The sequence below is a fragment of the Lepus europaeus genome, chromosome 23 (assembly GCF_033115175.1).
Source record: "Lepus europaeus isolate LE1 chromosome 23, mLepTim1.pri, whole genome shotgun sequence".
Taxonomy (NCBI): Eukaryota; Metazoa; Chordata; class Mammalia; order Lagomorpha; family Leporidae; genus Lepus; species Lepus europaeus.
The window spans coordinates 15,024,317-15,037,247 of NC_084849.1; the positions used below are offsets into that span (position 1 = coordinate 15,024,317).

At 57.9% G+C, this 12,931-nt stretch overlaps 1 protein-coding gene across 1 annotated transcript in view; it reads left to right on the forward strand.

Moving 5' to 3' along the window:
• The first annotated feature begins 512 nt into the window (after positions 1-512).
• Positions 513-12,931, forward strand: part of CCDC60 (coiled-coil domain containing 60) — a 188,242-nt gene continuing 175,823 nt past the window's right edge. Inside the window, exons 1-2 of the mRNA XM_062182846.1 lie at positions 513-602; positions 1,044-1,100. Coding sequence (XP_062038830.1) covers positions 513-602; positions 1,044-1,100 — 147 coding nt within the window. The remainder of the gene's footprint in view (positions 603-1,043; positions 1,101-12,931) is intronic.

A 12,931-nucleotide genomic window follows, 5' to 3' on the forward strand; every position in this document is an offset into this window, starting at 1 on the left:
AATCAAGGGGCAGATCGCCCTTAGCTGGAGGAAACGGGGCGGGGCTCCCGGGGAAGAGCTTGGCGAACTCGGTCTCCCAGCCCGCCTCTGCGCACGGCCCGCAGCCCAGCGACCCCGCCCCCAACAATCCCAGCCAATGAGGGCGCCCACGTGGCGTCCCGTTGCCAGGCAACCGAGCGGGCGGGCCTTAGGGTCAGCGCCGTTCGCGCTGGTCACCGAGGGCAGGAAGCCCCGCGCTGGGCCTCCGCAGTCCCGGGGGCCGTGAGAGCGTGGGGATTTTGCCAGCCGAGTTATATTTTTATAGTTGAGATTTTATTTTCATTATTGGGAGAGGGAAGCGCCCCCTGGCGAAGGGGAGTGTAACTTTCTAAGAAGTTCCTGGTCCTGGGCCCTGCGGAGGCTGTGTAGCTGGGACTTGGCGACCTGGAGAGACTGCTGGGCCGCCTCTCGACGTGGAAGGTTCTGGAAAAACTCCTCCCTTGGCGCAGGCTAGAGCCTGAAGGATTCCCAAGATGACCAAGGTTTCGGCCGCTAAGAAGACGCAGGCTTCCCCCCACGTGGGCGCCGCGTGGCCCCTCTGCGCCTCCGAACACCTGATGCAGGTAAGTCCCCCCTCTCTGTCCAGAGGGGCCCGGGGGCGTCAAGTTGGCCAGACACGTCCCTGCTGCTCTCAGGGGGAAATGAACATGAACGGAGGGTTTGTCGCCGGCGCACTTGTTTCCAGAGCTGGGCGGGGCCGGGCTGGGGGCGGGCAGGCAGGGTGGGGGTCGTGCACATGCCCGCCTCCCCCCCCCCCACCTCCGTCAGGCTTTTGGGGCTGACGGCTGGGTTGCTCCTCCCTTCGCGTCGCCGAACCTTTTGTTTCTCGCGTCTGGGAAATGGGAACAGGTCCGTGCGCCGGGCCGGAGCCCCCGTATCGTGATGCCGACGCTCGATAGCGCGTGTTCGTGTTCGGGCCGTGAAGTCGTGTTGGTTTGAAAGACGGGGGAGCGTGGGCTGGTGCTGAACGAGTCCGGTCCAGGGTCTCTGTCTGTAACCCGCAGACAGACTGCGCTGTTGGTACCCTCAAACCGCCGCGTCCCCACGGCTTAGCCACGGAGGTGAGCGGTGGGAGCTCCACCCACACCTTGTGGCTCACGGCAGAGCCCCAGGTGGCCTTGGGGAGGGGGGTGGGGATCAGTTGGCCAAGAAGAGCCTGAGGCGCAGGTGCACTTTGTACAGGGTCCGGAATAGTCTCGGCTGCTGTCTAAGGATTCGCACATTTTAAATCACCCCTCGATGCTGCACCTTCCTAACGCGGTCGTCTTGCAAGATGCGGCTTTCACGCCCCTGAAAATGCCACACCCAAGCGTGTTCAGTGTTCAGTCCGAGCAGCGCCCTCTGGGGCCGAGCCCCCCAGCAGACCGGAGGGGGCAGAGAGAATGTGAGCCTATGGGCAGCAGGTGCAGCCGGCCTGGGCTTGGGCCCTGGGTCTGGCCCTCTGCAGCCCCAGGCCATGGTCAGGTGGTGGAACTTCCCTGCCCCTGGGCTGGAAAGGGGGCCATCCTAGGACCTGCTCCTGGTGTCACTAGACTCCTCCTGGCGGGCCGAGCTCCTCGGACCCTTCCTGACACGCCGTGAGCGCTCTCCAGATTCCAGCGGTAAGGTTGTTTTGTGCATTTAGCAGAGTTATTGAACTCCTGGTCTGGGCTAAAATACTTGGCTTTTGTTAGACGAGACACGTCATTAAGACTCTCAGTCTAGAGTGTGTGTGTGTGTGTGTGATGGGGAATGAGAGATAAGACACAGCTGCTTCTGATGCAGGGCAATTAATGTGAGCTGGGCAAGGATCCCAGGGTGCTGTGGGGGCGCAGAGACAGGAGCAGCTACTTCAGGCTGTGCGGGCGCCCGCGCTTGTGTGCTGGCTTTGCAGGGGAAGCTGTCAGGACCCCAGGTCCCTGCAGTAGAGCTGTGCACCGCAGAGTGGAGGTGCGAGGAGAGTGGCGGAAGATCAGAGAGGGGGAGGGGGAACTTCAAGGAACAGGGAGGAGGCTTCCAGGGAGCTGGCAGGGAAACGAAGACCCCAGACCCAAGAGCCTCTGCAGAGACCTGCTGCCTTGGCCCCAGGTCCTAGGACGTGAGGAAGACTCAGGGTGTCCTGGCTCAAAGGTGAGTGTCTGTGGACTTTTAGGTTTTTTAAAGATTTATTTTTATTTATTTGAAAGGCAGAGTGACAGAGAAAGGGAGAAAGAGAGAGAGATCGATCTTCCATGCATTGGTTCACTCCCTAAATGGCTGCAACATCGGGGCTGGGCCAGTCCAACGCTGGGAGCCAGGAGCTCCATCCGGGTCTCCCACGTGGGTGGCAGGGGGCTAAGTACTTGGGCCATTCTCTGCTGCTTTCCCAGATGCCTTAGCAGGGAGCTGGATTGCAAGCAGAGCAGCTGGGACTTGAAATGGCCCTCTGCTGTGGGACGCTGGCATCGCAGGTGGCAGCTTAACCCGCTGTACACAGCACAGGGCCCACGGCATTCACACTGCTGACCCTCATCCAGGCTGCCCGGAGAGTAACACGCAGAGACCGCCTGGTGAGGTGAATAGCACCAGCAGTGATGCAGTCTTGCCGACGCTGATGGATGGCAGCTGGTGTGGATTTGCTGTGTGGCCACATTCAGAGCGGAAGGCTCCACCCAGAAGCAAAGTTTCAGAGCCTCCCACAGTGCTTCGAGGTGTGGCCAAGGCTCAGAGAGCAGAAGTCCCCTCCCCGCGGGCACGCAGCCGGCGAGGGGCAGAGCAGGGACTCGAACTCGGCTCTTTCTTGCTCCAGCATTCCAGCCGTCTGCACCTCTCCATGCTAACCAAGCGGTGCTGAATGGCCAGCATCATAGGGGACTTAGAAAAAAGGTGCAAGGCACAGGCAAAGGGCTTCGGGGTTGGTTTGGGGGCGGCGGGGGGAATGACACCCAGAAAGAGAGCGGCGGAGTTCCAGGCAGCCAGGTAGCGGTCCAGCTGAGAGTGACGCAGCGCCATGCTGTGCCGGGGGAGCATGCTTGGCCCCACGGGGCTGCGTGGTCGCCCTGGGCCCACCGTGGGCTGGCGTGGTTCTTGGTCAAACCCCTAAAGGCCGTTGGGACGAACTGTTTCCCCTGTGCACGAGGAGGGAGGTTGCCATCTCACGGCCCCTGTGGTGCGGGTGTCTATCCGGCGGAAGGAGGGTGAACAAGAGGCCAGGTCCTCTGCGTGGAGGTCGTCTGGAGGGAACCTTTCAGTTTGCCCCGGCTCAGGCTCCCTGGGACCCGGCTCGGGCTGCCTTTTTCCTGTCGTTTTCCAGGGAAGCGGGAGAGAAGTCTAACAGGATGAGCTCTGCAGGGAGGGAGGAGCAGGCTGGTCCTGTGCCTCGTGTGCGGATTGTTGTGCGCGCCCCCTCGTGTGCGGGATCACCGTGCGCATCCTGTCTGGGAAAGGCTGAGAGAGGGGGTGTTAGAACGCCCTCCGCCGCAGGCTGGGCTGGAAATGCAGAAACAGCACTGGCGGAAGCCCAAAAGCTACCCAACCCTTTAGCCCAGCGGTGTCACCGGCGGCCCAGGGCGGAGGGCACAGGTGCTGATGGGAACACAGCCAGACCTGAGGGTTTTGCCCAGATCCTCGCTCAGAGACCGCAGACTCGCAGGCCCCAGCTCTGCCGCCTCCTAGGCTGTCAGGCGAGTGCCTCTCTGTGCCTCAGTCTCCCCCTCTGTGAAATGGGGGCACTGTACTTTCTCCACTCCAAGGCACGTCATCAGTTTCTGGGTGCCATTAGGAAAGAAAGCTACCAGGTCAGCAAGGACAACCCAGCCCGCCTGCGGTCGTGTGTCCCAGTGTCAGAGATGTGAGAACACGGAAACAAAGTGTCCATCTTGGAGCTGACAGTGGCGCCCCCTCCCGAGCCTGCTCTTGGGGGGCAGCGCAGACACCAAGTTGGCCAGGGCGCTGGCAGGCTCAGATGGAGCCTCGGTGCTCAGGGCTGGGCTGTCCAGGACCAGGAGGGAAGAATGGACACCTTCGGGAAGGATTTGCCCCCTGCCCCCTGACCGACTCCCAGCACAAGGCACAGAGCCGCGCTCCTGCGTGGGCGTGGGCGCTCAGTGGAGGGCACCAGGCTGTGTCACATCACCAGCTGAGGTGGGAAGAACGAGGGGCGCGCCCTGTGTGTGGGACGTGAGAGGCCACTCCCCGTGGGGAGGGGACAGGGGGCAAAGTCTCGATGTGGGGGGGCTCTGCCTTTGGAGGCAGCCTGGGGAGAACTCTGTGCCCCTCATGGTTGCTGTGCGGTGTGAGCGCCCAGGCGGCGGGTCAGACAGCCCCGAGGTCTCCAGGCTCCGACGCAGAGATGTTGGGAAGGGGAGACGAGAGGGGGCCTGTGCCTGGGGGAGCTCGGCACCCACGGTTCATGCCCCGCAGGGGGAGGTCCTGGTTCCTGGTTCCGTCTGTCACTGGCGCGCCCCTCTGCACACTGGCTGGAGGTGCGGTCAGCCCAGGTGTGAGGTCCAGAGGAGGCTGAGCACAGACGGGAGCGGCCCAGAGCAGGGCCCATGGCCAGCGGCGCCCGTTCCCTAAGGGCGGAAGGTGAGGAGCAGCTCTGGTCTCAACTCTAGGACTGGGGCAAGAGCGTGTTGGCAGGGCGCTGGGGTGCACTCCAGGAGAGCTTGCACCTCAGTGGCAGAACCGCTTGACCCGGCCAAGAGCTGAGCTGTGGGGAAGGGGGTGAGCAAGGTTTGAGTCCCATTCTTTGTGTTGGATGCCCGTGGAGAACCCGAAATCAGTGACCAAACAAAAATCAAATCCCAAAACCATTTATGGCTGCAAATAGAGTGAAAACTAGAAAGCAGTAACATAAACAACTATGAACTTAATTTTCTCATGTGAGAAGTCTGGAGGTAGATGAGAGCTGGTATCAGTTCAAGAGTTCACTCATGTCAGGGCCGGTAGAACCTCTTCCTTCGCAGTTACAAAACAGCTGCCCCAGCTCCGGGCATTACATCCTTATTCCAGCAGAAACAGGAAATAGTAGAGAGTTAAGAGCTGTGTGTAAAGCAGGCAAAGGTTTTCCAGGGACCTTCCCAGTGGATCTCCTCTTGTGTCCGATTGTCCAGGAAGAGTAGAGTCCTCCAGTGGGAACATTCATTCATGCAATTAGAGTGAGCTCCAAGTATGCGCCAGGCATGGTTCTAGGTGCTAAGCTCCAAGTATGTGCTAAGCATGGAGATTCAGAAATGATAAAAAATAAAAACAGGACCAACAGGCAGAGGGGCCCGGCCCAGGGCAGCCTGTGCCTTCTGCTGCCCTGGCCGCGGCCTTGTGTCCCCTGCGTGTGGGAATCCTGGCTGGACAAAGCTTTGCACAGAGGCGGCAGAGCCCTGCTGGCGACCCCCTTTCAGCGTCCCCACAGCTCCTGCACCCCCAGCCGTCAGCTGTTAAAGGCAAAGGCTGCAAGAAGCCAGAGGGGTTCAGGGCAAGCAGCCCTCACACAGAATCTGGCAGAAGACAAATAGACCTTTCCCGGACCGAGCAAACCAATGTGTATTTCTCGGCGATCTTTCCAACAGCTAAATTCAAAATCCTCACGGCCGGTAATGGGACGCCTTCTATCACCAGGCGGTGGCATTTTCCCTTCCAAATTCCCGTTTCCAGACTTCGCTGAGAACATTTCTTGCCTGGGCTCAATTTTTGAGCTGATGCGTTTCTGCCTACATTGGAATTGGTGCAATCAGTAGTTTTATTTAATAACTTGAAAATTAGCCACGGCTGGCGATCTGGTGGCGAGCCTGGACGTGCCTCCGGGGGCCCTGGGTGTCGCGGAGTGGGGAGATCATTCAACCGGGAGGGTTTCTGGGGTGGGCGTGGCGTTGGGAGGGGCCTCCGTGCCAGAAAGCACCAAGGTCAAGCCCGGCTCCGTCGTCTGCGGAGGCCTGCGCTGAGCACCCGCTCCCTGTCCGGTGCTGGGAGACGCTACAGTGAATCAGATGTGGAGTCTTCTCTCCAGGAGCCCACAGTTCCATGAGAAGAAAAAAAATCCATAGGAGCTGCCTGGCGCTGGCCTAGAGCAGGTCCGAAGAAGGGCAGGACCGAGGTGTGCCGTGGGCAGACGCCGCCGGGCCGCCCAATCCATACATTGTTGGCTGGGTGTAGACAGGTGGGACAGGAAACGGAGCCCACGCCGGAGCGTGCTTTCTAGTGTGTGAGCATGGAGGGGCCGAGTGTGCGGCCGTTCTCTCCCCAGGAGCAGGCTCTGTCCTGGTCCCCATCTGACAGAGGTCCCGGGCCAGCCCTCTCCCGGCTTCCCATGCCCTGCACAACCCGGAGGCTGTCGGGAATTCCCACTGAAGCTTTGCGTCGCCGGCGAGGCTGCCTCTCCCCAGGTTCTGCGCTTCAGCAGAGCCGAGTCTCCCGCCTGGCTCCAGGACCTGGCAGGATGTGGAGCCGCATCCCTGGCTCCTGTCCGTTCCGTGTCGGGAGCGGGTCCCCGTTGCCAGGACCAGAAACACCTCTGTGTTGCCAGAGGGCCACGGGGAGGGGACATCGCCGCCGACGGAGATCCACGAGCAGAAAGCTGCTGAAGACCTGAATGCTCCTGTCCGCCGGGCGCTCAGCCGACGGTGACACCTTCCCTGTGCAAACAAGGGACGTCGTCGGGGCCCTGGCTGTTCTGGCGGAAAGCAGAGCTCTCCCTCACCTCCGTCAGCTGCTGTGGGCAGAGGTTGTATGAACCAGCCTGCTTCCCGGGGTCAGGGTCATGGCCTCCTCCCCAGGGTCACGGCCTCCTCCCCCAGGGCAGCACCGCCGTCTCTCGCCTGGACTGTGCCGTCATCCACCTCGCTGCCCTCCTTACCTTCAGTCTGACCTCCTTCCGCTCCTCCGTCCTCCCCGGGGCTGAAACAATGCGGTGGGCGCCCGCTGCCCTCACAGTGAAGATGGCCGTCTTTATGAGGTCAGGGGGGCTCCTCGGATCCGGGCCTTGCCCGCATCTCCAGCCGCAACCTCTCACCACTCAGGAACCAAACTAGGTGTTTTGTAGCATGCTGTGCCCTTCATCTTCCTCCTCCTAGTTCTCTCTCCCTCTGTCTCCCTCCCTTACCCCCACCTCTCTCTCACACATACACACAGGTCACACCTCCTCCTTTCAGTGCCAGCCTAGATGTCCTGTATCCTGAGAAGCCACCTTGACCACCCCCTCCCAACCCAGGCCACGTACTTCCTGTGCAGCCTGAGATCCCCTTCATCACGTCACCCCCCCCTTCATCGCGTCACCCCCCCTTCATCGCGTCACCCCCCTTCATCACGTCACCCCCCCTTCATCGCGTCACCCCCCCTTCATTGCATCACCCACCCCGCCCCGAAGACGCTGGGCTCCCTACAGGCAGCACGTGTGTCCCTCCTTGGTCATGGCTACGGTAATGCTCCAGCCCAACCTCCCACCCAGTAGCCGTGCAGCTGAGACTGGGTGGGTAGGTCAAGCTCCCCAAGGCGCGCTCGTCTCTCAGGCAGCCATGATTTGGCACTAAAGCTTGGGACCGAAAGAGGAGCCCAAAGTGCAGACAGGCTGGGAGGGGACTGACCCCCGAGACCTCCCCTGAAACAGCCAAACCCTGGCTGCTTTTAAATAGTGAGATGTTTCCGGAGCTCTCAGTAGCGGCGGAGCAGGTGTAGCCATCACCCAGAGCCGGGAGGTTCCCAGCCCTCCCACTGCCTGGCTGGACAGCGCTGGACAGCACTGGACAAGTCACTTAACCTCTCTGATTTCCTCATCTTCATCTGCAGAAGCAGAGAGTCTAACCTGAAACTTTCCAGACTGCCTCATGGCCATGGCACTCCAGGAGGAAAATAATGGCCCCCACAGTACATCTGTTACGTACTGTGCACGTTATTCAGGGAACCCCTCCATCCTTTGGAGCTGACATAACCCGTGTTTGTAGAGACAAAGAAGCCGAGGCATGGAGAGGCCTTCTGACCTTCCTTCCCAGAGACAGCAGATAAGCAGGTGGTGGAGTCAGGATTCGAACCCAGGGCCAGGTAGCTAGAGAGAGCCTGCTCTCCTGGTGAGCCCAGCGGGAGGGGCAGTAGACAAGTATTCGCTCAAAGGGGGCATCGTAGGAGCAGTTTGTAAAGAGGGTATTAAAAATGTCTCTGGCAGAAGGAGGAAAGTGCCAGTTTTAGCTGCAGGCAATGCAAACAAGGATTCAACTGTGCCGGTGACCACAGACAAGGACATTTGCATTTTCCCCCGAGCTTTTGCTAAAACATGCTAGCGAGTGTCAGGCAGAGAAACACAGCTAAGAATGGAGAAAAGAAAAAAAAATTTTTAAAAAGATGTTTGTGGCTTAGCCTCATCGCTTTCTAAACAATGCTCATTTCAGTGATGATGTACCAGCCATTTCTAATTAGAGTCACCTTTCTAAGAAAGGCGTATTTCGATTCGGGGTCAACACAGCGCCGAGCTGGCGCTAGATGAAGGTGGGGAGGAAGATGGCCCCAGCCAGCGAGGGATGCGGTTCTGGGGTGTGTGTGTACAGTCCTCAGCAGCTTAATTGGGTTAAATAATTCAGGTAAATATCGAGCTAGGGGACTCGCCGCAAAGCCAATCCCTGACATGCTGAATTTTTTTTTTTTTATTTTCTACAACAACAACAAAAAGCCCCCGACATCAGAATTGCCTGTTTGTCTGTCTGATCTCACCCCTGGACGAGGAGCCCCTAGGGAAAGGTGACCACGACCCGGGGGGCTCTGCCTCACAGCCTAAGGCTGGGAAGAGGCCCGAGTCTTCCGGTCTCTGGTTTCAGGACCAAGGATAGCTCCCTACACGGAGGCAGGCGGCACCACCGTGGATTCCAAGTAGACAGGGGCTGCGTGCTCGCCCACGAGCAGCCATCGCGATGCATGCTCTCTGACCCTGTGCCTCAGTTTCCCTTTCTTTCATGGGGAAGCAGTAGCAGCTCCCACCTCCTGGGGCCGTTGGGAGAAACAGCGACATCATCTTAGGAAAAGCCCGCCACACACAGCAAGTGCTCATCGGATGCCTCTTAGGAATCAAAGCCCTTGGCCCCCAAAATATTAAGAATCAAAACATTTAAATACTGACATTTCCAGAGACGATGACTCTCTTGCTGATCTTTTTTTTTTTATATATATATAATGCATTCAGGAAAAGGCAGCCCAAAGGATGACGGGACCAAAATGTTTCATTTCCAAGAGCCCTCAAAGAAAACGCCCAGAAGGCAATTAGCTGTCGCTTATGTCGCTATTACTTATTAGCTGATGCCAACCCCTGCTAATCAGACTGCTGCTTTGATATTTTTAGACCTTTTAAGAGAGGCGTCTCAGAACTCAGGGAGCCATGCTTGTTGGCAAGCACCCGGGAATTGGAGCGCACAGGAATCTGGCGTCCCTGTAGGACACAGGGAGAAGGCGGCAGTGCAGGAGCGTGCCCGGGATGGGCAGGAGCTGGAGCAGGCGGCTGGACACCTGCCTGGCCTCAGGGGCCTCCTCGCCTTTTGTTTCTCTGCCCCAAACCAGTAAAGAACCGTCTCCCCCCCCCCCCCCCCGCCCTCCACCGCCGCCGCCGCCCTGCGGCTTGGAGTGGAAGTTGTCTCAGTGAAAAAGCTTCCTCCGCTGACCACAGAGGCTCGCCAGGGCTCAGGGACGTGGCACCTGGCCCGGATGCTGGCTGTAGGTGCCACGTCTGGATTCCAATGCCACTTGCCTGCTCCCTGGCCTTGGGCCATCAGTCCTGCCTGTCTTGTGCTGAGTTTTCTCACCTGCCACCGAGTCTGGTGAAGAGTCAAGAAGATGCCCATGGAGACCAGGTCTTGGATAACTAGGACTGATTCATAGCTGAAATTCCACCTCATTGGTGCCTCACATCCATCCTGGCCACTCCCGTGTTCTGTTGTGTGCAATGCGGACTCTCTCTCTCTCTCTCTTTTTTTTTTTTTTTTTTTTTGGTCCACAAAAGATGGTATAATGTTAAGGAAAAAAAAATCTTAATTCCTAATGAATCATCATTCTTTCATGGCTGTCCTGGGTATAGCGAAATAAATGGTACTTTCTGCCCTCCATGAGATTAAAAATAGTAGAACTCTTTATTTAAAGTTTAAATAAAGTTTACTCTTTATTTAAAAATAAATAGTAAATTCTACAGCCATAATGGTAATAGGGGTAATTGAGGTAATTGGTTGAACACTCATTATGTGCTGTGTGCATGCCCACCACTTACGGGAGTGATGCTGTCCCATGCCTGCTGCAAGGTAGCAAGGTAGCCGCAGGGTAGGCACTCCTGACCCATTGTGCGGGAGCAGAATCCCAGGTTCAAAGACTTGATCAGCTCCGTTTTCAGCCTCTCACTGTTCCCTCTGCGTATTTTCAGTGGAGGAAACCCGGCATCCCCTGCCTTTTCCCCTTGACTTGGTGGTAGGCGGTGTCGTCATCTCTCTAAGCCATGGAACAGAGTATCAGAATCTGAAAGAACCAAGGAATCTTAGGCAACATCCGACCCTCCCCCAACAAAGAAGAGAGTTCTCTCTCTGCCACGTCCAGGGGGGTGTAGGTCACGCCCCTTCTTCTACCCACGAAGATGCCCCCATCCCCTTCGCCTTCTCACTGCCTGGGCTGGAAAGGAAGCTCTTCTAGGTTCTGTTGTCGATAGCGCCACCCTCCCTGGGCCCAAAGGGGCCTGAAGCTGGCGCACTGCCCCCTAAGCTCGGAGAGGCTCTCTCCTGCAGCCCTCCCTCTCCAGCCCGTCTGCACACTGCCTCCCAGCTGCACCCGCAGGCCACTCCACCCAGACTCACGGCGTGGGGGTCGCCTGTGCCTGTGGAGGCAGCCGTCACAGGCAGGGCCCCAGGCAGATGCTCCTGCCCCAGCGTCACACGCCAGTGACATGGCGACGATGACAAGCCCCACTCCCCGACACAGCAGCTGCTGCTCTCCGTCTCCACGCCCTGCCCCAGAGGACCCCCTCACCGGCTCCGTTCTCTGGATTTCCCGGGAGGCTGCAGAGACCAGCCCACCCGCCTCCCAGCTGCAGGGGGCAAAGGACAACACATCCTCTTTCCTCAAAGCATCCCTGAAGTGGAAGAAATCACAAGTCCCGCCCTCCTGCCCTCGCTCTTTCTGCCTGTTCTTATATTCTCAAAGGGGCAAGAGTGGAGGGACCCATGCTTCTGTGTCCACCTCGAAAATCCCTTGAAGTTGGCCCCCTCACCTCCCTTTGGAGGCCGATGCCCATGGTATCTTAACCCTCCGTCTGCCTCAGCCCCCCATCCGTCTGTCCTGCTGCCCTGCGAGCTGGTTTACAGATGTTGTCTCGAGGCCCCATGACAAACCTTACAGGAACGCGTCGCTTCCGTTTTACAGGGAAGGCAGCCGAGGCTCAGAGTGAAAGTGTGGCTTGTGCGAAGTGGCACCGCTAGTGGATGGAGGGGCCAACGCTCAAAACCGGGCCCGGGTGCTCCCCTCTGTGGGATGCCCAGAGCTGCAAGGACGAGCTGGGGTGGAGACTTGGCTTCACTCTCTGCCCTCTCCAAAAAGTCCATTTCTGGCCCACACTCGCGGAGCCCGTGGTCTCCCCCTTCCCAGTCTGTCCGTCCGGAGCTCACCAGAAACCATGGGAGCTTGGGGGAGTGGGAGGTCAGGCAGACATCTCTTGGTGACTCACGAAGCTGTGTCCCCTTTTCTTCTTTTGTTGATCTTCGTGGTCCTCCTGTGAACTGGCCTGCAGGGAGGCCTGACCCCATGGAGGAGGGACCTTACTTTGATCTACGGTAGGGGCCTTAATGAGAGCCTGGGGGGACGTGGGTCAGAGGTCAAGTGCTCCCTGAGCAGCCAGCCCTGACTCAGGGAACTCAAAGACGGGTACTCCTAGAAAGCAGTTCTACTTCTCCAAGGACTTGGAAGCCGTGCATTAAATCTCTCCCTCCCTGTCCCCACCCCCCCATCGTGACACCTGGTAACATCGATAGTCATTTCTATTTCCTCTGAGCTTCTTTAAGGATTACAACGGGCTGGCGCCCTGGCTCACTTGACTAATCCTCCACCTGTGGCACCAGCATCCTGGGTTCTAGTCCCGGTTGGGGCACTGGTTCTGTCCCAGTTGCTCCTCTTCCAGTCCAGGTCTCTGCTGTGGCCCAGGAGGGCAATGGAAGATGGCCCAAGTGCTTGGGCCCTACACCCATGGGAGACCAGAAGGAAGCACCTGGCTCCTGCCTTCATATCAGATTGGCGCAGTGCACTGGCCGTGACAACCATTTGGGGGGTGAACCAACGGAAGGAAGACCTTTCCGTCTCTCTCTCTCTCACTGTCTAACTCTGCTTGTCAAAAGAAAAAAAAAAAAAGAATTACAATGATCTCTCATGTTTAAAAGGGAGAGAGAAGGGCCGTGGCTGTCCCTTGGACCAGTCACTATGCAGTACAGCCCCGCCGACGCCCAGGTTCCTTCCCATTCTTCGTCTGCCCTGCCTTGTAACGGGAGTGTGTGTGTGACCGTGTGCTTTAGGTAACTAGCCCGTCAGATGAGATGGAGAGCAGGGTGGTCCAGACAGTGTTTTAAACCCAAAGCGAAAGATGGTGACGGGGTCTCCAGCTGTCCGGGGCAGGACAGTCCCTGAGGTTTCGGCGGCGAGTCGGCCAGGGTTTTCAGCATGAATCACTGTTTTCTGAGGGGTTGCCTTTCTACTGTAACAAAGAAAAGGCAGCTTCTCTTTGCAGCCACGACACAGGCACGGGGCTTCAGGCAAGTGGACGGAGGCTTGTTTTGATAGAGAATTTGATACCGAGTTACAACTCGTTAATGTAGACCAGGCAGTGTTCTTGCAGATAATTTCTTCATTTTACAAAGCCTGCTTCTCAACAAAGCATATTATTGTCTCCAAAGGAAAAAAATAAAAAAGAGAGTTGATAGCACGAAGGCCTAGCAGGCTC